This window comes from Saccopteryx bilineata, chromosome 7 (assembly GCF_036850765.1).
Source record: "Saccopteryx bilineata isolate mSacBil1 chromosome 7, mSacBil1_pri_phased_curated, whole genome shotgun sequence".
NCBI classification, from domain to species: Eukaryota; Metazoa; Chordata; class Mammalia; order Chiroptera; family Emballonuridae; genus Saccopteryx; species Saccopteryx bilineata.
The window spans coordinates 81,043,145-81,069,480 of NC_089496.1; the positions used below are offsets into that span (position 1 = coordinate 81,043,145).

Consider the following 26,336-nt stretch of genomic DNA (forward strand, 5'->3'; position numbering starts at 1 on the left):
TAAATGAACTTGATATTCATTAACCACATTTGCACTACCAAATAAATGGATTTATTTTAAAAGGGTCTTTATTCTTCCGAGCCATCATTTAATTTTTCAGTTATTTTACTTTCTGATGACTCTTAAACTATGAATATATTTTATAAAAATGTTTAGCTACATATATCCCATTATTAATTTTCAGTTCTGCCGCTGAACATTCAAACACTTTTTTTTCTCAATCAAGATTCTTTTTTACTCACTGTAAGTAGTTAGATGAAAAGGATACAATTTCTTTAAGAAATGAGGAGACTGTCAACCAATGTTTAACATAAATCAACATTAATTTATTGGTTTTAGAAATTAAAATTAATGGGGTGACCTTGGTTCATAGGAACACACAGGTTTCAAGTTTACTGGTTTCTAATGGTTTAGAAAACACTGCTTCGCGAGTTCCTTTGTAGCAATGCCCAGCAGTGCTTCACACATAACAAGAGCCTGAAAAATAGCCACTGAATTGACATCTATTTAATAAAAAAAACAAACTTCTGATACTAACCATTTAAAAATAAGACACTAAATTATTTTGCAGTTTGATGTCAATCATTCCACATTTAAATGTCATTTAAAAGAGAATGTCTGAAGACTATACTTTCTGGGAAAACAGAGTATCTTAATTCAACAAAATAAGTGGAATGCTACAATCATTCCCTGATGTCCTTGCTCTTATTCATCAATCATTCCTTTTCACCCCATCCACCTCTTTGCTCTTTACAAAAGTGGTTCTTTACTTAAAAAAATTCAATAAATTTAGAAAACTTGATAAAAACTATGGACCCTTCCCCCCCAAAACACACATAGACACAATTTACACAGATTCAAAGAGTACTTAACTCTCCTGAAACATATCCAATGACTCTTGCAGGTATGGACCCTGAGTTAAGAAGTTACATTTTATAAAGTATCTGTGCAAAAAAGTATACTCATATTTGCATGACTGTACCTGAGACAAGCTCTATGCACACTGTATGATTAAATTATCTTACAGGCAGTCCCCGGGTTACAAACGATATAGGTTCTGTATGTATAGTTCTTAGGTAGAATTGGTATGTAAGTTGGAAAAGATACATTTACCTATCAAATGCAACTTTGGTGTTTGTCTTAACATAGTATTTACTTTTACCTTTCTGTGCATATAAATACTTACATTTCCAAATACAAGCTTACACAATCTTGTATGATGCAGAAGATGATGGACTTATTGGAGAGGATGGGACTGGTGTTAAGAGAGTCAAGGTTTTTGTTTGCTTGTTTTTTGTTTTGTTTTTTTTGAGAGCGAGGCAGGGAGACAGGAACATAGAACTGCTCCTGTGTGTCCTGACTGGGGAATCAAACTGACAACCTCTGCGCTCCAGGACGATGCTCCAACCAACCAAGCTATCAGGCCAGGGCTTAGTTTGATTGATTTTTAGAGATAGAAAGAGGAAGGGAGAGAGAGGGGAGGGGAGAGGAGAGGAGGGGAGGGGAGGGGAAGCATTCATTTGCTGTTCCACTCAGTCGTGCCTTCCTTGCATGTTGCCTGTGTGTGCCCTAACTGGGGTTCGAGCCCGCAACCTTGTCATTTTGGGACTACGCTCTTAACCTACTAACTGGCCAGGGTCGAGAGTGGGTTTGATGCTGCTGGAGTCAGTTTCTTGAAGTAGGCATCGAGGGAGGTTTGTATAGAGCTTTTCTCTTTCTCATCATAAATGGCACTGTAGCATCTCAGGTCTTTGGTAACTGCATGGTAAACTCTGGTGAACTTCTCTGTATCAGGATCTTGCCCCTCTAACTTTACAATTCCTGCTTCAATAAGATTAAAAGCATCAGCTAACTTCTGTAGAAAACTTTTTTGGTTCTTAAGTTTCCAGGTCCCTGTTTTCTTCCCTAAATGCTATCATCTGCTGTTCCAGTCCCATAAGGTCTTCACTGGTTAGTTCTTTGCCATGGCAGTCGAGTAACTTTATGATATCATTTTCACTGATGTCCAACTGCAGCTGATTACCAATACCCCTTTACAGTGCTCTGTTCTTAAGTACGAGTTATACATGAGTTAGATGTTTGTAACTTGGGGACTTACTGTATTGTGTAATCTCTATTGGAGAGTCAACTTTTGTGAACACATCCTGTTTTAGGCTACTGGGACCTCATTTGGCTCCATGTGTTATTAATTTACTTTATATAAATTACCACACACTGGAAAGTCAAACTTGATTATAACTAATTCCCTTCAGTGGTAGAGGTGAGAAGGAAGCAAGAGAAAGTTAAACAAACAAACAAAAAACCCCCACAAAATTAGGTAGCTAGAAGTAGGAGGTAATGGAAATAGGTGTTGAAAAGAGGGATGCGAGTATATCAGAGGTAAAGAAACTAAAGATACACTTAATCTACCTTAGCATTTTTGAGAGAGTCCAACAATCCTAATACTTTTAACTGCAGCAAGGGAAGAGAAATACGAAAAAGCGGGAAACCCGACAAAATCCAGGATCAATGGAATCCCTGTACACTGCACTAGTCCCAGCCTCTAGGAGCTGCCGATAAAACAGCTGTAGATAAGCAGTTCAAGAGAAACACAACGGATGAAGAAAAGTGTCTCCAACAGAACTAATGAACTTCAGGCTTCAGGCATACCACCCTGAACGCCCCGACCTCGTCTGATCTCAGAGGTTAAGCAGGGTCGGGCCTGGTCAGTACTGGGATGGGAGAACTTCCAAAGCATTTGACATCTTGAGAGCAGCTGAATTTTTATTTCCAAAGACAAATCACTCAAACTGCAACTTGTACATAAAATTTTGGGGGGATAGTTTCAAGGTGTATTTTTACATTAAGGAATGTGGGCTTCTCCCATCTCACAGAAATAAATCTTGAAAATACTCATCAAATTCTTCTTCCCTATTAAAAAAAAAAGTACATATGTTGATTAAAATAAATTAGAGAAAAAATATTACTAGGTGACATATATGAGATTAATAAAAATATTTTAACTTATTTGCTGATTTCTACATATCAATATATTTCATGATTCATCCATTAAATAATTCTTAGTGTCTATAACAACCAAAACCATACCCAGACTGATTAAAATTAAAATGTTTTATATGTTGACATCTCTCCTAAAGATTTTACTTTGAAGTTCTTTTTAAAATGCCATTTCTTCTCTTTATTTTTTTGGTTCACTTTATAACTTCTCTATTCATTCTCATATTACAGTCTGATCAAAAAATGAAAAATAAACTATTTTAAGAAAATACACAAATCTTAACTCCCAGCAATATAAAAAATATGCGTAGGCTTCAAGTTTTTCTTACTAAAAGAAGAGTAGACTAGTAAATATACCAGTAGATTATACATAAAACAAAGAACAGAACTCTGAAAAAAGATATTAAATTATATTTTAATGTGTCAGAAGTACTGTGAAAATTATAAAGTACTAAATAAACATTAATGCTAGGAGTCACTGTGGGACCGACACAGGCTTTCAAGTCAGTGCTTAAGTCCCAGCTCTGTCACTTAGTAGCTGGGTGAGAAAGTTACTTAACTTCTCTGGACTCAGTTTCCTTTTCTGTAGAATGACAAACACTACATATCCCCATAGAGTTGCTGTAAGGAGTAAGTGTATGCAGATTTGCTTTTGTTCCACCTGGGAATGGGGAATCCAGCTGCATAGTTCAATTCAGGGTGCCAGTCTCTGTAGAGACTGCTCTTTCAGGGAAGAGACTCACGGCGGGGCTCTATCATTTGGTTTTAAATATTTATAACTGTGACTACAGAAAGCCATCAACCATGTCAAAGTTGAAAAACAGTTGCAGAATCAGATAAACTGGATTTAAGAATTATCTGCAACTTGGTATTCCCCATGCTACTACTGTTCCTTTCCCCGACCATGACAGAAACATGCACTAGAATTCCTTCAATTATAGAACTTCAATAAAAGTAGCTGAATCTCTGTGTGAACTCAGATGTTCAATATTTGATAAATGTCATGGTTTTTTGTTTTTGTTTTTTTTTCTCTTTAAATTTAAGTGAGAGGCAGGGAGGCAGACAGACAGACTCCCACATGTGCTGGACTGGGAGCCACCCGGCAAGCCCCCTATGGGGCGATGCTCTGCCCATCTCACCAAGAGGATATTGGACAAGTTAGTTGTTTATGGCCACAAATAATGACTGAGAATAAACTCTGATCTTACCAGGCTAGGTGGTCCTTGACATTAAACAGACATTCGAGGTGATGCTTTTTCATTGAATTTTATCAAGAATAGCTGTGGGCATAGCTTCCTACTGGCATAAAGGATATGCATTATCTCGTAATATAAGAACTCACTGTGATTTTTCATCGGTTTCCGGTAGTGGGCCTTTCCAAAGTTCAGATTCTGAGGTACTTTCTTCCTCATCAGAGTTTCCTATTCATTTAAAAGAGATTTTTTAAAATGTTAAGTATTATATTTTAAACACATTTTGAACTATCCACCAATGCAATTAAATTAATATCAAATTTAACTGCAGTTTAGCTTCAACATCTATGGCTCTCTGGAAATTAAATTTCACTCTTCCAGATCAGTAAGTTCTTTCTAAAAATAAACAAATAAGCTAAGACCAAGGAGTCTCAGCAAAAAGACCAATGATTTAAAATCTCATGGAAATCTTAAGTTATACTGAATTAAAGTAGCAATTCCAATATTAACTCTTATAAAGGAATTATCTCTTACAATATACATGGTTGTCTTTGATTTAGTTTATTTTTATTGGCCATACAAAAGACATACAAGTTAAAATTTTTGTAGAGAGTATATTTACTTTAGTATCAAGACCTTAAGAACTGAACTAGTATGAAGGACCAGCAGTTAAATTATGAAAAAATGTCAGATATTTTTAAAATTAATGTTGATTATATAAACTAGAAGACAGCTATTTCAATGAAGAAATAGTTCTCATATGCTGTTTGTTAGGAGTAAAAAGTCTGTAAACTTTTTCTTGAGGAAAATCTGATAATAATAGATTAGAGAATGTACATACCCTTTGACCAGCAGTGCTAGTTTTTTAGAATTTAATTATTTACTTAAAATAAGCACTTCAGATATATGTACAAAGATGTTCATTGTATGATAATAGCAACAAAAGCAAACCACCTCAGTCCCCACCAATTAGGGATTAAGGATTGGTTAAATACTATACAGCTGTTAAAAAGACCTTAGCATATCTATATGTATTACCATGAAAAAATGTCTGTGTTTTTTATCAAATTTTAAAAAGTTACACAAAGCATGCATAGCATAATCCAACTTATGGTTGAAACATTATACTTATATCTACATATAGATACATAGAGAATTAGATTTGTATTATGTATAGATATATCTATATATTATAAGTTTACAAGGACCAACCAAACTATGACAATGACTATGTTACCTATGGGCATGGGAAACCTTCACATTCTACTTTAAATATTTCCAAATTTTTTGTATTTTAAATAATTATGTATTACCTTTAAAAATAAGTAAAAACAATAAAGATACTTCTATTTTAAAATTATGACAAGATAAGACATGTTTCAAATCACTCACCCTTTATTAGTCAACTAAAAATTCTCCTATACTAAAAAATGTATACGAGGCAATAATATTATATGCCACAAAGTAATTACATTAATAAATAATTCTTCTCCAATAGTGCCCATTATTCTAAGAAAGAACTGATACAAATTTAGCCTGTCAGTACAGAATGTCAAAACAGAATGTCCCTTAGTCAAACAACACAAAAATAAAACAGCACTGATTTGCCACAGTGGTTCTAGCCTTTTACCTGCTGGACTTTGATCCCTGAATCAACATGTGTATCTGAACTTTGGTCCTAACTGAATCTATTCTGGCACAAATTCTAACAAAAATGGACTGAAAAGGAGGGGGTTTTCCTACTGATCTACATACAAAGATGATAAAATTATATGCCGTTGCAACAAGATTCCTACTCATTGACAGTCAGTGTCCCAAACTGCATATGCAAAGAATTAGAAGTCTTTTCTTATTTTTATGAAAAAGAAAAGCACAGAAAAAACTAATTAGGCCAAATAGTTATCACTATGGTATAACCCTGTTAATAAGAGAACAAATCCTACAATGCCTTACAACCATCTGTTCTTGTGTTCCCTCAACAGTACTTCCTAGATGCCAGCTGTCCTAGACTAGCTTTCTGATACCAATCAAGTTTTCCTAAAACATCAAATCAGAATAGAACAACATTATAACACATGCTAAAAAAAGTGGTCAAATATCCTAGAGAAGCAAATCTACAAGACTGGACTACATGACCTTTAAGGTCCCTTACAGCCCCATGAATCTATATCTTGTTCCTCTGAGGGTGACAATAACATTATGCTTCTATAATGTTATGATTCTATAAAATCATTCCTATGATAACTGCTATAGCATGCCAGAGGTGGGAGGGGTGTTGCTAAAGAAACAACAATTAGTACAATGGGCAATACAAAGTGACTCTCTTGCATAGTGTCAAATTTACACAAATCTATTGGCAAGTGAGGACCAGAATTTAAGTTACTGGCTCTCTCTGTGGGAAGGGGATCATGGAGGCATTTAATCCAACCATTAGCCAATGAATGAATCGCTTATTGTAACACCTCCAATAACAAGTGGCTGTTCAATCTACACTGAACACCTTACTACTTCCTAAAGCAGCATATTCCTCCACTCTTTTCTTCAGATAGTCCTTGGGCAATTTTCATCCATTGATAAGAGTTCTGCCAACCACTTCCTGTCGGGGCCCAAGTTAGGCCGCCCCAAATATCTCATAATGGCGTATTTCTTATTTTGAGTTGAAGTTACTTGGGAACTGCCAGTGAAAGAACACTCTGACCTCTCTGTCCCTAAAAGCAGGAGCTAAGCCTCCCGTGTAAAAGGGACCCTCGCTGCACCTGATGGGCCAAGCATTCCCTCGTCAGAATTGAAGAACCTAGAGCCAAAGAGTCTGTGTAAATAAACCCTGTAGCCTCTTTTCTCACCGACTACCCAAGCCCAGATTTTGTTTAGACTCCTCATTAATGAGTACCCAAACCTTGCTGACATTCCATTCTAATGAGCACTTTTTTCCTCCTGTCCTATCAATTTCTTCATAAATTTATTGTTATCTAAAAACTACAAAAGATACCTGATTTGATCATTTCTTTAAGCCTCATTTTATGATCTGGACGTTATAACCTTCCACATATAAATATTAAGTTTGTTTTTCTCCTATTAAGATAATCTTATGTCAACTTTATTATTAGTCCAGCCATGAAGAAGTTAAGAAGAGGGAAGGAGGGGGTGGGGTGGAAGTAGGGATGAGGTGGTAGTCATCTCCCCTTTCTCCAACACCCCAAAATTAAGTCTCCGTATAGCAGTGGTCTTGAAACTACCCAGTTTCCATTTCCTATACCTCCTACCCCTTTCCTCCCACCCCTTCATCCTTCTCCAAAACATCCAGTCCTTTCAACCTTCTTCCCATGGCACAGTTTCTAGTGTATCAACACCGTGGTTGTTCCAGCCTTGACCGGCTTTAAGTTCTCAATGTTTCCTTTAGAATGTGATATATACAATTTTCCCTATACGCTTTGAAAAAGAAAAACAGGTCTATCACCTTGACTTTTCTGGATATTATATATCTAAATACCTTGGCCTACTGAAGAATTGGCAAATCTCCAATTATGAAAATAAATAGTTCAGACTTTTTAAAACTTAACTTCTGACCAATTTTAGAGAATACAGAATCTGTTTAATGTCTGGTATTTTTCTTTTCTTTTGTTATAACCACAATTATACCTAGTTTATCAGGGACTTACTTTGTATTGGACACATGCTTTACCCATATGTTATCTCATTAGATTGAGAATAATCCAACAAAGTTAAGTCTCTTTATACCCACTTTACACATAAAACTGAGACACAGAGCATATCATTTAATGTGGATTTGTATAATACATCTGCCAAAATGGACAGAGTGGACTTACATTTGATTCACTGATGAAGTTATTAATAATATAGGTAAAAGGTCATTGACTTACAAACCTATGCTTAACCTCAACTCTGCCATTAACCAACTACCTGATCATAGGCAATTTATATACATGTATACCTCGTTTTATTGTGCATTTTGCTTTATTGCACTTCACAGATGTTACAATTTTTTACTAACTGAAGGCAAGATCCTCTCCCTAAGCACCTTGTTCTGCTCATACATGCCAAAGCAGACTGGTCCTCCAAGTCAAGCTACTGATCTGTCTGTCTTACATTTCTTCTCTATTCACTCATTTAGCCATCTGGCCATCCAATTATTCATTCATCCATTCACCAGCCACTCATCCCATCCATCCATCAATTCATCCATCCACCCACTTAACACTTTATGTGATAGTAACCTGAAGCTATGGGAATAGATGAGATCACACAGAAAGAACAGAGGAGAAAAGGGAAGTTCTGTAACAGCCTGAGCAACTCCAATATCTAAGAGTAAGACTGAGGTCAAAAAAAGGTAAGTAGAGACCAGAAAGACAGGAAAAAACTCAAAAAAGTAGATCGTTTTGAGAAGAAGTGTCAACAGTCCAAATGCAGCTGCGATATTAAGCATTTGTTAATTACTATTGAAGTTTGGGTCAAATTAAGGTGGTCTGGCAAGAAAGAATCACAACAAGATCTATTTAGTTCCAAATGATTCCATATAAGAAGATATTAGAGTTTCACAGTTTTCCTGTAAGTTTGCTATAAATGTTACTTTCTACTTTATACCATGTTAAGTTGAAAACAACAACAACTATATCCTGTACTCTAGGCTATCAAAGGTGCTCTGAATAAGAATAAATAAGAAAAAGATGTTTGAGTTCCACTCGGTTTTGGTTTTCTATTCCCAAAGTTGCCCGAAACAATCTTCAAAGTCTTTCATTTTCTCACTCTCTATTATTTATGCCTAACGTGTGCTAGTCAGTGCTGAGGATACATCGATGAACACAGCAGACAGAATCCGGCCCTCCGTGGGCTTTTATATTACTGTTATACATGCAGTGAAGGAAATGTTCAGGGCTGTGCGACCGTTATAAATGGGGATTCTAATATCGATCCATGGTCAGGGGTGGAGTCAGGAAAGGGTCCCTGAGGAAGTGACATTTAAGCTTAGACCTGAAGGATGAGTTAGGATCAAAATGAGGGTTTTAGGAAGAGAGGAAATAGTATTTATGTCGTCCCTAAATTAAAATAAGTTTGAAATTTCCAGAAACTGAAATGTTACATGGGTAAAGTGTGAAAGGAGGCAGAGTGTGGTAAGAAGCAGCCTTGTCCGCCAGCTCATACAGAGCCTTTGGGCTTTGTCCAGGATTGTGGTTACCATCCTAAGAGAGCAACAGGGTATCATTGCTCTAGGCCAGGGGTCCCCAAACTTTTACACAGGGGGCCAGTTCACTGTCCCTCAGACCGTTGGAGGGCTGGACTATAAAAAAAACTATGAACAAATCCCTATGCACACAGCACATATCTTATTTTAAAGTAAAAAAAACAAAACGGGAACAAATACAATATTTAAAATAAAGAACAAGTAAATTTAAATCAACAAACTGACCAGTATTTCAATGGGAACTGTAAGCCTGCTTTTGGCTAATGAGATGGTCAATGTGCTCCTCTCACTGACCACCAATGAAAGAGGTGCCCCTTCCGGAAGTGTGGCGGGGGCCGGATAAATGGCCTCAGGGGGTCCCATGCGGCCTGTGGGGCCGAAGTTTGGGGACCCCTACTCTAGGCAAACAGATAAAGGGGAAGGACGGAGGGTAGTCAAGACAGTAAAGGAACCAATAAGGAGAACGGAAAGCAGTAGCCTAATTGAAAAAACAAGGTGGTCTGAACTAGGGCATCTAGATTTCTGATACTACTTTTTAGGTTGACAGAGGTATCATCTACTGAAATATGGAACACCAAAGAAAAAATATTTATAAGGAAGATAACATGCACATGTATAATCTGAGGAGGCCAGCCCATCCCTGATCCCAAATACCCAGCTATGGGATTTGTTTTGAAGGTTCCGAGTAATCTTTTATGAGGAAGGGATTGGGTTCTTCTTTAATTTGTACCATGCAGTGATTAACAAGACATCATACTGTGATATGAATGCAACAATATTATATAATACAATATAAATACAACAGACTTTTCAAATATTTTACTAGCACATGAAGGTAAAATTTTTATAAACTCAAATTTTCATTTTTATTTTTTCACATTTATTAATTAGAATTTATTTTGGAGTTAAAGATTAAATTAAACAAAAAGGCACTCTACTTCGAATACCATTCCTCAGTGAACAATAGAATAATAGTATTTTCCTTTCATCAAAATATCGTAACACACAAGAAGAAAAAAATACAAGTTCAGAATGCAGCCCAGCTAACGACACTCACAGCTGGAGCACGAGTGCCCTCTCCTGTCCGCGTACTATGTTTACCATCGGACTGAATCTAATTCAATCCACCGTTACCTACCTAATGTTAGTCCAATTCACTCTGAGTTATAGCCAATCTGACTCTATGAAGGAACTGAAAAAGACACTAACAGTAACCTTCACAGTAGCTAATTATGTGGCAAGTACTATGTAGTATCTCATTTTAGCTTCTGAACAATTCTACGCTGGGTACCACTATCACGACCATTTTCCAGAGGAGAGATGAAGGCCTAGGAAGCTGAAGGACTGCCCAGGAAGAATGAGTGGCTGCCTATGAACTGGAATTTAATAATTATTTACTCAGCACATGCGCATCGCAGCATGCTAGGTTCTGATGACACATTAATCGATCTCTATTTCAAGAAGCTCATAACTAGTGAAAAAATCACAGATGAGCCTGACCAAGCAGTGGCGCAGTGGATAGAGCGTCGGACTGGGATGCAGAGGACCCAGGTTCGAGACCCCGACGTTGCCAGCTTGAGCGTGGGCTCATCTGGTTTGAGCAAAAGCTCACCAGCTCGGACCCAAGGTCGCTGGCTCCAGCAAGGGGTTACTCGGTCTGCTGAAGGCACATATGAGAAAGCAATCAATGAACAACTAAGGTGTTGCAACGCGCAATGAAAAACTAATGATTGATGCTTCTCATCTCTTTCCATTCCTGTCTGTCCCTGTCTATCCCTCTAACTCACTCTCTGTCTCTGTAAAAAATAAATAAATTAAAAAAAAAATCACAGACGATAACTAAAACCAGTGTTATAATTTTATACTGACTTATAGATTCGTACTCTTTTACAGCATTCAAAGTGCCTTTCACATTCTTATCTGATTCTCCATTATAAGCTCAAGCAGTACCAGAGGCCAGGCATTCATATCACCCCTACTTACATAAGGAAAGTAAATAAGCTCAGTAACTTGCTCAAGGTAACAAGTCTTTCAATGACAAATCCAGGAATTAGAAAGCTATTTGCAATATTATACCATCTGCCAAGAAGAATCAAAACCAACCTTGTTCTTGAAACTCCTGTAGTTGCTATAAATTTCTATCTAAATTCTCCAATCAGATTCAACCACTATAAACCAGAATTCTAAAAGCATTCACCAGTTAAATTCTACGTTTGAAACATATGGAAGATTATCTTTCATGTCCAGCAATGTGAGTAGATAGCATATCCTGATTCTCTTACCTTCATCCTTTTTCTGAGAGGGCTCTTCTGCAGAAGATAATCTGGGCTTTTTATGTGATGACTCTGTGCAATCTTTTTTGATTTTATCCTTCCTGTTTTTGGTCTTGACTTCTTTCCTCCTTTATGTTGAATATAAAATCAAAATTATGTTAACTTTTCAACTGACCTTTTACCAAAATTAAAGCCAATGAACAACAAAAAAAATTTACATAATAAGAAAACCTTAAATGAGCCTATAAATATTTTAGGTTAGTATATAATTTAAGACAATTCTGTAAGACAATGAAGCCTGAACACTTAGCCTGAGACTAAGAATTGTTGCTTTGGCCCTGGCTAGCCGGCTCAGTGGACAGAACACAGGCCCAGCATGCGGATGGCCCAGGTCAGATCCCAGTCAGGCACACATGAGAAGTGATCATCTGCTGCTTCTCTTCTTCCCTCTTCCCCTTTTCTTTCTATCTCTCTCTCGTCCCCTCTCGCAGCCAGTGCCTCGATTGGTTCAAGCATTGAAGAAAAAGAAAAAAAAGATTTTTTATAAGTTCTGTATACAAACCTTAGTAAAAATAATCCTAGTTTTACTTCCTTTTTATATTCTATTGTTTAGCCATTTAAAAGAAACTTACAAACCTCATTTTCCTGCACGAGTCATATCTACCTACACTTCTAAAAAAACTTATAATAAAAAGAAAGCACTGCAATATTTCTACAGTATCAGTAAACGGGAAATTCTTCTCTTACTAAAAGAATATACAGGGTGGGGAAAAAGTAGGTTTACAGTTGCTCATATGGAAAATAAATAATAATATAAAAATAAACTGTTTCACATACAACTGTAAACCTACTTTTGCCATACCATTTAATTTAAGTATTATAGAATAAGAGTGGAAGGACTTATTAACTCATGTATATTTAGACCATCCACCCTTTACAGCTTTACACCTGTAGCTTTGTCTTCTAAGCCAGGTTTACTAAGTTGGCAAGCAACTAATTATTTTATTTTTTCCCCTGAAGTGAGAAGCGGGGAGGCAGAGAGACAGACTCCCACATGAGCCTGGCTGGGATCCACCTGGCACGCCCACCAGGGGGCGATGCTCTGCCCATCTGGGGCATTGCTCCATTGCAACTGGAGCCATTCTAGTGCCTGAGGCGGAGGCCATGGAGCCATCCTCAGCTCCTGGGCCCACTTTGCACCAACAGAGCCTTGGCTACAGGAGGGGAAGAGAGAGAGAGAGAGAGAGAAAGGGGAGGGGGAAGGGTGGAGAAGCAGATGGGCGCTTCTCCTGTGTGCCATGGCCGGGAATCTAACCTGGGACTTCCACATGCCGGGCCAACACTTTACCACTGAGCCAGCCGGCCAGGGCTACAAGCAACTGATTTTAATTGGTTAAGAAAAAAAATACTTAACAGGAAAAAATGATTATGCTGAAACTCAGACAGGAAAAGGAAAAGGAAAAACAAGAAGGATTACTTTCAAACAACTTATTACTTTCCAAAAATTGAGGTACTAATGCCAAATGCTATAATACTATTTAAGACAGTAACCATTTTTTACCTTTCATAAGAATCAAGTTTGAAATGATGCTTGAAAGTCAATGTCAAATAAACATCTTTGATATTATTCAATATCATTGATATAGAAAAAATAATGGTTTAGCCTCTTATCTAAAAAAGTGTGCTATTTTTAGAAGTTAAAATTTTATTTAATATTTAATTTTAATAGCTAAAATATTAGATAGGGTACATTTATACCATAGCGGGTTTTAAAATATACTAACATACATTTTTTAAAGTTGTGAAATCTTACTCTTAGACTTTCCACTGTTATTCAGAACATGAAACGTGGCCACCACAATCCTAAAAGGTCACACAAATCTGACTGAACATCTTTGATGCCAGAGACTCCACTATGTCTGACTCACTATATGCCAGGCACTGTGTCAAGCACTATACATGCACTTTCATTTAACCCCCACAATAACTTTAGTATCTTCACTATTAGAGGTGACAAAACTGAGTCTTCAGAGGGTAAGTAGTTTGCCCATGAAGATGACTAGTAAGTGGAGCAGCTGAGAGGAATACAGAGGGGACTGATTTTTTTTTTTCCTAAAATTTCTTAAAACTTTCCATTGATTTTGTGGGGAAGGGAAGTGAAGAGAGGCTCAGCCACAGAGCGTCAGCCCAGTGTGTGGAAGTCCCAGGTTCGATTCCCGGTCAGTGCACACAGGAGAAGCACCCATCTGCTTCTCCACCCCTCCCCCTCTCCTTCCTCTCTGTCTCTCTCTTCCCCTCCCACAGCCGAGGCTCCATTGGAGCAAAGTTGGCCCGGGTGCTGAGGATGGCTCTATGGCCTCGGCCTCAGGTGCTAGAATGACTCTGGTTGCAACAGAGCAACATCCCAGATGGGCAGAGCATCATCCCCTCGTGCGCTTGCCGGGTGGATCCCGGTCAAGTGCATGAGGGAGTTTGTCTCTCTGCCTCCCTGCTTCTCACTTCAGCAAAATAAAAAAAATTAAAAAATTAAAATTAAACAAAAGCCCATGATCTTAAATATACTGAACATGGCAGAACACTGATATCCCTCCCCTACTCCATATGCAGACACATTCTAGCCATTCAATAGGAGCCTGATTTTCACATTGAGATGTTATTCTTTGTTATGAATGACAAACTTCAAGTAAAACACTGTTTAAATTGAGACATAGGAATCACATTATGAAGATGTTTTATTATACAGTTTCTAAGAATATTATGGTATCTGAATATTGATTCCAAACTAAAAATTCTAAGCTCTATCTACCACCCTGAACAGCCCTTCGCATTTAAAACTGATTGGCTAGTATACAATATGGTGAACTTTCAGTTCCCTCACTTATGTGGGCATAAAGTGATTCTGGACATTCTATATAATCAACTAATTAAACCATTAACCATTCAAATTGACGATTTATTTATTTATTTATTTATTTTATAGCAAGAGAGACAGAGAGAGAGAAGCATCAACTCTTAGTTGCAGTATTTTTAGTTGTTCATTGATTACTTTCTCGTATGTGCCTTGATGGGGTGGGGGTTGGGGGGGTTCCAGCTGAGCCAGTGACTCCTTGCTCAAGCCAGCAACCTTGGGCTTCAAGCCAGTGAGTGACCTTAAGGCTCAAGCCAGCGACCATGGGATCATGTCTACGATCTTGTACTCAAGCCACCAACCCCACACTCAAGCCAGTAACCTTGGGGTTTCAAACTTGGGACCTCAGCATGCCAGGTCGACACTCCATCTACTGCACCGCCACTGGGCAGGCTCAAATCTACATATAAACACCCAGTGCAGGTCAAGGGACTATGTCCAAGACTATCAAACATTGACAATAGCATTTTAAAAGATAATATTACCTGTGATGAAAATTTAATTTAAAGGAACATTCTTGGCATAACCCTAAAAAAAATTAAAGAAAAGGTCACACTACTGAATTTGAACAACTGCATGGCTACTCTACCTTTAATATCAAAAATTATTTTTCCTTATATTCTTTTACGATAAGAAATAATCTGAAGAAAATATAATTGTCTCCACCTCAAAATGTATATATATAATAAAAATATTAGGGTGCTTAAGGAACTGACATTCTAACATTACTTTAGGAAAATGTGCTTTCACCTTATTCTAAAATCAACAGGCAGTATTAATTTGTATCTCACATTATAGTTATCTAATAACAATAGTGTGAGCATATCATTTCCTCTGAAGTGCTCTAAAAGTATTCAAATACAAAAGAGCTTTTCAAAAAGTTCCACAATTGTGGCCTCTTCTTCTGCTTTAATCTCAGTTCCCACTAGGTGACTTTTTCCCATGAGCACTCCCCGGAGGAACTCAGAAACCAGTCTGTACTGGTATGCATGAAGTGGCACACAGGGAAATTCGTGACTTCTTGCTGAAGTAGACAGAACACTGAGGGCACATTTATTTAGGACCTAAAGAAGTCTGTTAAAATGATGATGGAAAGGAGCTGAAATACAAGCTTAGGAAATAAAATAATGAATGACAGATTATAAAACATGCATATTAAGAGAAACTACTACACACTAGGGTATAAGCCTAAGCTTTAAGACTTATATCAAGACAATTATGTCCTCCTAAAATGTTTTCTTTACTGACACAAAGAGGTGTGCTTATTTATTATCCCCACCACAACAATATGGCTAACAGCTAATGTGAGATTTCACATTGCCTTTCTTACATGATGCATCTCAACTCTGCACTGCTAACATTCTCAAGTTAATAAGAGGTCTTCACTTTATAAATGGCATTAGAACTATTTCAGCACTATAATGCTGAGAATATAAAAAGTTTAGGCTCAAACACTGTGACTTTGGAAAGCTATGAGAAAAAGACCACTTACAGGAATATAAACTTTCTGAATTGAATCTTAAATTAGTCTACACATTTTAAAATCTAAATAATTAGATGAACTTTGAAGAAATCGATCGTATCCCACCTAGAGTTAACTTACTTAGTTTAACAAGTGCATTTCTCTTTTCACCATGCTCAACATAACCAAAATTAACCTCCCAACTCTTTAAGTAGTCGTTTTTATCACAATATTTATTTCCACAGAAAAATTGGCCTGCAAAAAAGGAAGGAGAGATTAGCTATGATAGGTGGTGACAATATTTATCTGTATAATCTGGTTTCATCTAGAAATTTACTCTTAACATACATAAATTTTTAGTTCTATAAAATCAGCATTAATAAACAACTGACCACAATAATTATAATATGCACAACAAATGTGTATAAAAGTACCAAATTAAAGAGCTGAATGAATTGTTTTTAAAAAGTAAGTCATAGCCTTGGCCGGTTGGCTCAGTGGTCGAGTGTCGGCCTGGTGTGTGGAAGTTCCAGGTTCAATTCCTGACCAGGGCACACAGGAGAAGTGCCCATCTGCTTTTCTACCCTTCTCGTTCTCCTTCTATCTCTCTCTTCTCCTCCTGCAGCCAAGGCTCTATGGGAGCAAAGTTGGCCCAGCGCTGAGGATGGCACTATGGCCTCTACCTCAGGTGCTAGAATGGCTCTGGTTGCAGCGCAGCAACGCCCCAGATGGGCAGAGCATCGCCCCCGGTGGGCATGCCGGGTGGATCCCAGTCAGGCACATACGGGAGTCTGTCTGTCTGCCGCCCCCCACTTCTCACTTTAGAAAAATACAAAATCAGTCACAGAATTTTTGCTCAATAGATAGATCCATTGTTTATATTTAAATACAGAGTTTTAGTGACTCCCTGTTAGGGAATCTTATACAGTACTTAGGAAAATGGTAATGCTAAAAGAGTGTACTCACTAATACCCTAAAAGAATAAATATGTTTTCCGAAGTACATACACATGCACCTGGGTGAATCCTTTTCAATATTTAATAACAATATTAAAATTGATATTTTAAAGTATTAACATAACGGCATTTAAAGCACATCTAAAAACGCTGGTACTTTGAGATGAAGTAGAATACATAATCAAACTCAATGCTCTAAATTTTAGAATCACACGATGCTAAAATCAATAATTATGTCCATTGTACATTAAAACTTTCTGTAAAAAAAGGACTAATACAGATGATCCAAGAGGAAAAAGAAACTCAACAATTATTAACTTTGACAGAAATAAGATCAAACTTATTTGTACAAACAAAATTTTTTTTATCTCAATGACTTATACCAACAGAAACCTGAACTTTTCATAAAAATAAAATTATCAAAATGAATTTTTTAATTCTTTTCTTTTTTTAAGCATTTTAATTTTATTTATTTATTTATTTTTTGACAGAGACAGAGAGAGGGACAGACAGGAAGGGAGAGAGATGAGAAACATCAATTTTTCATTGCAGCATCTTAGTTGTTCACTGATTGCTTTCTCATATGTGCTTTGACGGGGGGTGGGGGCTACAGCAGATCAAGTGACCCTCTGCTCGAGCCAGCGACCTTGGGCTCAAGCTGGTGAGCTTTACTCAAACCAGATGAGTCCGTGCTCAAGCTGGCAACCTCGGGGTCTCGAACCTGGGTTCTCCATATCCCAGTCCGACACTTTATCCACTGCGCCACCTCCTGGTCAGGCTCAAAATGAATTTTAAAAATTATCATTGACAACTTGTCAAAATTAGAAGTTTTTATTTATTCCAAATGAATACTTATTAAGACTGTACATGTTCAGTAATGGCTCTATTGTCAAAATAGCAACACAAATTAGGTCTGACTCCACCGCAACAAAATTGTAACTTTATAAATCACCACAATAGTTCTCTCTAGTTCTCTTCCCAATAGTTCTCTCCCATTCCCAACTAATCCTTTCTTCAGTTACATGAATTAAGAGAAGAATTTAGAGAATGTCAGCTTTTTAAAAGGCAGTATTACTTAATATCATCTGAAAATTCCATTCAATTAAAAGTATAAAATTTTAAAATTGTGACAGACATTTAAATACCTCTTATTGTATTAGGTAAAAACAAACTAAAATGTAATCTTAAAGAAAAGTTTAGGCCCTGGCCGGTTGGCTCAGCAGTAGAGCGTCGGCCCAACGTGTGGAAGTCCCAGGTTAGATTCCCGGCCAGGGCACACAGGAGAAGTGCCCACCTGCTTCTCCACCCTTCCCCTCTCCTTTCTCTCTCATTCTTCCCCTTCAGCAGTCAAGGTCCCATTGGAGCCAAGTTGGCCTGGGAGCTGAGGATGGCTCCATGGCTTCCACCACAAGTGCTAGAATGGCTCCAACTGCACAGAGCAATGCCCCAGAGGGGCCAAGCATCGCCCCCTAGTGGGCATGCCAGGTGGATCCCAGTCGGGCACATGCAGGAGTCAGTCTGTCTGCCTCCCCACCCTACTTCGAAAAGATACCAAAAAAAAAGTTTAAAAAGCTTTAGATTTATTATTTTTCTTTGTCTTCTAAAGTTGCTTTAGACCTGATATTTATTATCTAAAGAAAAAATTCCTACTGTTTAATTGCAATCCAATTTCACACCTGGCATAGATACCCAATTTATGAAAGATGTACATGAACCACAGTGATGGTATAAATGCTTAATCATTTAAAAATGTAACCTTTATTTTCAGTTAAAAAAATTTTAAGTTATTAGTTTAAAATTATTACCCTAAATGCCATTCTGTAGTTTTCAGAGTATTTTATATTAATTTTTATTGCAATTAAAAATGCAACTACCAATAAAGAGATAATTTTACAGCATGAGATAATGCAGAGATATTAAGTATTCAGAAAAATTTTATCACTAGATTACAACAATGCATAGAAAGAGCATTTACTGCTTGTGTAGCAAATGTCTGGTCTTTTGCTGTGAGATTAAATAGTAGGGCTCAATCTCAGTAACTCCCCAAAAGAACTAGCCTGTCCAAAAATTCCATTAGGTTCAAAGTGATATTTAATAATCTTCTTTCAAAATGTGGATTTGACTGGAATACAGTAATACCAACTCATTATTCCAAAAATTGATAAAGAGAAAAACTCAAATATTCACCAGTTGACAGTTAACTTGCTATGAAATCTTTAAACATTTTCTACTCATACTCAATTGAATGTTCTAAAAGTAAAAATTCTAAAGGTAAAAAAACTTAAAGCATTATATTACTGACCTGTGCTAGTAATACATCATGAACATACCTTCTCTAATTTTACTTTTGTAGATAATCATTCACTACATACATTAGGAATAATCTTACCCAATGACTTTAATTCAATAACATAATAACCTTATCTTATTAAAAAGTAAAATTAAAAAGAATTACCTTTTCCTGAAATTACTTCTTTTTCTACTCTCCACCTAAATCCAAACTGACAAGAAAAAAATTACATTTATACCAGAGTAAATTTAAACATTATTTCAACTGTATATAAATCTAAACATTGAGCCAAGAATTGATATGACATATCAATTGATGATATTTATCAACTTAAAAACAACCTTATTCCCATTATAATAGCTTTTTCTTCCCTTACAGGATTCTAGGTACTTAAAAATAAATTTGGCCTGACCAGGCAGTGGCGCAGTGGATAGAGTGTCAGACTGGGATGTGGAGGACCCAGGTTTGAGACCCTGAGGTCGCCAGGTTGAGCGCGGGCTCATCTGGCTTGAGCAAAAGCTCACCAGCTTGGAACAAAGGTCGATGGCTCGAGCAAGGGGTTACTCGGTCTGCTGAATGCCCACGGTCAAGGCACATATGAGAAAGCAATCAATGAACAACTAAGGTGTTGCAACGAAAAACTAATGATTGATGCTTCTCATCTCTCTCCATTCCGGTCTGTCCCTATCTATCCTCTCTCTGACTCTCTCTCTGTCTCTATAAAAAATAAAAATTAAAAATAAATAAATAAATTTGAACAATTACTAACTTATCTGTTAAGAAACAATCTACTTTTAAAAGTTACAGGTGTCAGGTCACAAGACATCTAAATTAATAAAAGAAATATTATCCTGCTTTCTGACACTGACAGAAAAAGAGGTTACGGTACAGTGAGGAGGCAGTATACTCTAGTACGAGAGAGTGCAGCCTTTGGAGTCCGACTATTTGGGTTTACTTCTTAGCTCTACCACTTAACTGCTATAAAACTGGACAAGTTATCTAATCTATCAATATTTGTCCCTGATGCATCATCTGTAAAGTGGCAGTAATGTGAGTACCTACCTCTTAGGGTTAAGAAGTTTAAAAGGGATAATACATATAAAGTATTCAGAATAACACCTGGCACATAGTATACCACCAGTTAGCAACCTACGTCCCACAGGCCTGCTGACAGTTTTTACAGTTTTACTGAAACACAACCACAGCCCTCATTCGTGTGGCCCTCTTCCCACTACCGTAGCACAGCCACGAACAGGAGTGATGGTACAAGTCTGGAGCCCTCAAGCGGAAAGTTGTTAAGCTTCCCTCCAGATTCCTAAGCACAACTTTTTTTTTTTTTTTTACTAAAAATGATTTTTCTCCACTACCTTTTAAGATCTTTCACATTCATATGCTAGATTACCATAATTCTTGTTAATGTTGCAGTTTTCTGTTCAGTTTATTTTTACAATGCCTAAAAGTTCAACTCTAATAAATGGTGATGGAAGGAGATTTGACTTAGGGTGCTGAACACAGAATATTGTACAATACACAGATGACGTATTATTACAAAACTGCATTCCGGAAACTTATATAAATTTATTAGCCAATGTCACCCAAAAAATTCAACTTAAAAAAAGTTCAGTTCCAGAATCATGCAGAGCCAAAGCAAGCTCTACCATTCATTAACTAGCTCTGTGGCCTTGGGAAAGTTACTTCGCAGTCTATTTCCTTCTGATAAGAATCCTAGCCTGACCAGGATTAGATAGAGCATTGATCTGACAGTAAACAGAGCATTGATCTGGGATGCAAAGGACCCAGGTTTGAAACTCTGAGGTCACAGGCTTCAGCACAGGCTCATCCAGCTTGAGCATGGGCTCACCAGCTTGAGAGCAGGCTCTCCAGCTTGAGTGTGGGATCATAGACATGACCTCATGGTCACTGGCTTGAAGCCCAAGGTTGCTGGATTGAGCAAGGGGTCGCTGACTCAACTGGAGCCCCCAGGTCAAGGCACATATGAGAAAGCAATCAATGAACAACTAAGAAGCTGCAACTACCAGTTGATGCTTCTCATCTCTCTCCCTTCCTGTCTGTCTGTCCTTCTCCCTCCATCTCTCTCACAAAAAAAAAAAGAATCCTAATTCATAGGTTGTTGTGTTAAGAGAATTAATTTAGATGAAGTGTTCAAGGCTTGTTACCTTTGTTATTTTAATTTTTTAAAATCATCTATTACTTGAATTATGCAATTTTGTAATTTAAATGCAAATAAGGACACAAAATATTTTTAAATATTCTGATTAAAACCCAAAGAAGGTATGTTTCCAGTCTAGGAAAAAAGAAATAAAAAATTCAAAGTAATTCTTTATTTTTAAACCCATACATGTATGTGAGGATTGCTTTCCATCCAACCTATGTTGGGATGTCTACTGAAGCACAGTCATATGTGCAACATAATTTTCAAACTTTTTCTTTCATTCATTAATCTATTCAACAAATAATTATTAAGCACCTACTTATTGGGTGTGGCATTCTGCTGGGGATAATAAGAGGTTAGTAAAATAGTATCTGTCACCATGAAGGTTATAATTTTATAGGGAGATAAGAAATGTCACAAACGACTGCAATATATCCTACTGGTAAGGATTACACAGAGGGTTTGCCTCAGTATGTTTCTATATTCCTTCCTGAAGATAGAAATTTTCCTGCTGATAGGTTGGATTAAAGTGGAGTTACTCAGGGCTTGGTACTGAGCCTCCTCTTCTCACTCTCCCTTCTAGCACAAAGAGCTCACACAGGCAAGCAATGCAAGAGAAGGACCCTAACTTCTGACAGCACAAGGTTCCAAGCCATCTTCTTGGACTTTTATGTAAAAGAAAAATAAACTCCTAGCTCATTTAAGCCCATGTTCTTTGGGAGGCCTGCTGCTCCCTACAGCTGAATCTGATCCTAACTGATACAAGGATCCAACCAAATTCTCAATGATGAAAGAAGCAACAGAGGAGATGGAGATGGGGAACAAAGGCAGGAATTCACTAAAAAATGCCCTATTACTATATATAGTAGGCAGTGAGCCAGGATCTGGTAAATTAAAAATGAATAAAACACTGTCTTTGGGTAAATAAAACTGAGAAAACGCATTCTAGCAAGGAAATCAAAGGTACCATTCTGTCTGCAACACCTCAAACATGATATGCAAAAAACAGACATCTTTCCCCCAAGAAATGATACCCTCACATGTGCGGGGTAAGGAATAGCTGGGAAAACTCTGTAGATTCCCCTCAATTTTGCTGTGAACTAAAAACTGCTCTAAAAATATTGTCTCAATTTATTTTTAAAAAGATTCCCTTTCCTCCATATTTCCTATTTCTCTAATATTCACTCAAAATCTGTGAGTCACATCTGGTTTCTTACTTGCACTAACCCTTGTATCTGACTATTCATCATGTTCTAACAGAAAAATATAATTTGTTTTAAGATTACCCTCTTTAAAGTATGATTTCCAGTAATATACTGTTCTTTTAAATGGACAATACAAATATTTAATTATTCACTATGTACACATTCGCTCCTTTAGTTGACTATAGGTTTGGTTTTTTTTGAAGGGCAAACACCATGTTTTAATCTGTAACACCCAGCCTAGTCCTCAATGAATATGGAAAAACATCAACAAATGAGCCACGGTTTAAAAAGCAGCTTCATTATGTGCCTTAGAAAGACCTATATTTCAAATTCAATTTGCAGTGTAGCAATTTCAAGTAACTTCAACTGATGTGGTGCTTTTTAGATTCAATGTGGTAATAACTAGTATAGAGGTGAGAGCTAGTTCACAAGAAACTGAGGAAGTCTTTGAGATACACCAAGTGCACAGGTCTATAAACAGGGTTATAAAAATGAACACCACTGTTACCTATGAGAATACTGAGATGCAACATACATACTAAAGGCACTACTAGAAAAATTAACCCAACCATGGTTCTGAGATTCAACTATTTAAATGAAAATGAAATCCTTATGATAAATAAATTCAAGATAGCTTTTTATTTATTTTTTATTTGTTTTTATTTTTTTTTATAATTTTATTTTTTTAATGGGGTGACATCAATAAATCAGGATACATATATTCAAAGATAACAAGTCCAGGTTATCTTGTCGTTCAATTATATTGCATACCCACCACCCAAAGTCAGATTGTCCTCTGTCACCTTCTATCTTGTTTTCTTTGTGCCCCTCCCCACCCCCTATCCCTCTCCCATTCCTCCCTCCCCCCGTAACCACCACACTCTTATCAATGTCTCTTAGTTTCACTATTATGTCCCACCTACGTATGGAATAATACAGTTCCTGTTTTTTTCTGATTTACTTATTTCGCTTCATATCATGTTATCAAGATCCCACCATTTTGCTGTAAATGTTCCGATGTCATCATTTCTTATGGCTGAGTAGTATTCCATAGTGTATATGTGCCACATCTTCTTTATCCAGTCATCTATTGATGGGCTTTTTGGTTGTTTCCATGTCCTGGCCACTGTGAACAATGCTGCAATAAACATGAGGCTGCATGTGTCTTTACGTATCAATGTTTCTGAGTTTTGGGGATATATACCCAGTAGAGGGATTGCTGGGTCATAAGGTAGTTCTATTTTCAGTTTTTTGAGGAACTACCATACTTTCTTCCATAATGGTTGTACTACTTTACATTCCCACCAACAGTGTATGAGGGTTCCTTTTTCTCCACAGCCTCTCCAACATTTGCTATTACCTGACTTGCTAATAACAGCTAATCGAACAGGTGTGAGGTGGTATCTCATTGCCGTTTTGATTTGCATTTCTCTAATAGCTAAAGAAGATGAGCATCTTTTCATATATCTGTTGGCCATTTGTATTTCTTCCTGGGAGAAGTGTCTATTCATATCCTCTTCCCATTTTTTTATTGGATTGTTTGTTTGTTGTTGAGTTTTATGAGTTCTTTGTATATTTTGGATATTAGGCCCTTATCTGAGCTGTTGTTTGAAAATATCATTTCCCATTTAGTTGGCTTTCTGTTTATTTTGTTATCAGTTTCTTGAGACTTGTTTGGAGGTTCTAGCAGGGGAGCGCAGCTACTCTTATACCCTTGACCGAAGAACGGTCCTCTCCTCTAGCGGGGAAGGTCGTCCTCTTCGACCGAGCGCGCAGCTTCGGGAGGGACGCACATGGAGCGGTGAGGGAGGAAGGGGACACCCGCCTAGCCAGCCAGATCAGCCGAATCAACCCTGGCGATCAATGGGGTGACAGATGTCGCAGCCAGATCGCTCTCACATCCCGTTATCAGTTTCTTTTGCTGAGCAAAAACTTCTTAGTCTGATGTAGTCCCATTCATTAATTTTTGCCTTCACTTCTCTTGCCATTGGAGTCAAATTCATAAAATGCTCTCTAAAACCCAGGTCCATGAGTTGAGTACCTATGTCTTCTTCTATGTACTTAATTGTTTCAGGTCTTATGTTTAGATCTTTGATCCATTTTGAGTTAATTTTTCTACAGGGGGAGAGACTGTAGTCCAGTTTCATTCTTTTGCATGGGGCTTTCCAGTTTTCCCAGCACCATTTATTGAAGAGGCTTTCTTTTCTCCATTGTGTGTTGTTGGCCCCTTTATCAAAAATTATTTGACTATATATATGTGGTTTTATTTCTGGACTTTCTATTCTGTTCCATTGGTCTGAGTGTCTATTTTTCTGCCAATACCATGCTGTTTTGATTGTCGTGGCCCTATAATAGAGTTTGAAGTCAGGTATTGTTATGCCCCCAGCTTCATTCTTTTTCTTTAGGATTGCTTTGGCTATTCGGGGTTTTTTATAGTTCCATATAAATCTGATGATTTTTTGCTCTATTTCTTTAAAAAATGTCATTGGAAGTTTGATGGGAATTGCATTAAATTTGTATATTGCTTTGAGTAATATAGCCATCTTGATTATATTTATTCTTCCTAGCCAAGAACAAGGTATATTCTTCCATCTCATTATATCTTTTTCGATTTCCCTTAACAATGGTTTATAGTTTTCATTATATAAGTCCTTTACATTCTTTGTTATGTTTATTCCTAAGTATTTTATTTTTTTTGTTGCAATCGTGAAGGGGATTATTCTTTTGAGTTCCTTCTCAGTTGTTTCATTGTTGGCATATAGAAAGGCTATTGACTTCTGTATGTTAATTTTGTATCCTGCGACCTTACTGTATTGGCTTATTGTTTCTAGTAGTCTTTTTGTGGATTCTTTGGGGTTTTCGATGTATAGGATCATATCATCTGCAAAAAGTGATACCTTTACTTCTTTTCCGATATGGATGCCTTTTATTTCTTTGTCTTGTCTGATTGCTCTGGCTAGAACCTCTAGTACCACATTAAATAAGAGTGGAGAGAGTGGACAACCCTGTCTTGTTCCTGATTTAAGGGGGAAAGCCTTCAGTTTAGTGCCATTTAATATGATGTTAGCTCATGGTTTATCATATATGGCCTTTATCATGTTGAGATATTTTCCTTCTATACCCATTTTGTTGAGAGTCTTAAACATAAAATTGTGTTGTATTTTATCGAAAGCCTTTTCTGCGTCTATTGATAAGATCATGTGGTTTTTGTTCTTTGTTTTGTTGATATGGTGTATTACATTAACCGTTTTACGTATGTTGAACCATCCTTGAGATTCTGGGATGAATCCCACTTGATCATGATGTATTATTTTTTTAATATGTTGTTGTATTCAATTTGCTAGTATTTTGTTTAGTATTTTAGCATCTGTATTCATTAGAGATATTGGTCTGTAGTTTTCTTTTTTTGTGCCATCCTTGCCTGGTTTTGGTATGAGGGTTATGTTGGCCTCATAAAATGTGTTTGGAAGTATTGCTTCTTCTTCAATTTTTTGGAAGACTTTGAGTAGAATAGGAACCAAGTCTTCTTTGAATGTTTGATAAAATTCGCTGGTATAGCCGTCAGGGCCTGGACTTTTATTTTTGGGGAGGTTTTTAATGGTTTTTTTCTATTTCTTCTCTACTGATAGGTCTGTTTAGGCTTTCTGCTTCTTCTTGACTCAGTCTAGGAAGGTTGTAT

At 37.0% G+C, this 26,336-nt stretch overlaps 1 protein-coding gene across 4 annotated transcripts in view; it reads right to left on the reverse strand.

Moving 5' to 3' along the window:
- Positions 1-2,745: 2,745 nt before the first annotated feature.
- Positions 2,746-26,336, reverse strand: part of LOC136310614 (protein FRA10AC1) — a 36,547-nt gene continuing 12,956 nt past the window's right edge. For 2 of the 4 annotated variants that reach the window (XM_066239430.1, XM_066239431.1), the window contains 6 exons: positions 19,445-19,490; positions 16,175-16,288; positions 15,057-15,099; positions 11,673-11,791; positions 4,340-4,418; positions 2,746-2,910 (listed from right to left, as the gene is read on the reverse strand). In XM_066239430.1, coding sequence (XP_066095527.1) covers positions 2,868-2,910; positions 4,340-4,418; positions 11,673-11,791; positions 15,057-15,099; positions 16,175-16,288; positions 19,445-19,490 — 444 coding nt within the window. In that variant the 3' untranslated portion in view covers positions 2,746-2,867. The remainder of the gene's footprint in view (positions 2,911-4,339; positions 4,419-11,672; positions 11,792-15,056; positions 15,100-16,174; positions 16,289-19,444; positions 19,491-26,336) is intronic. The other 2 variants (XM_066239432.1, XM_066239433.1) reach the window with 2 other exon arrangements.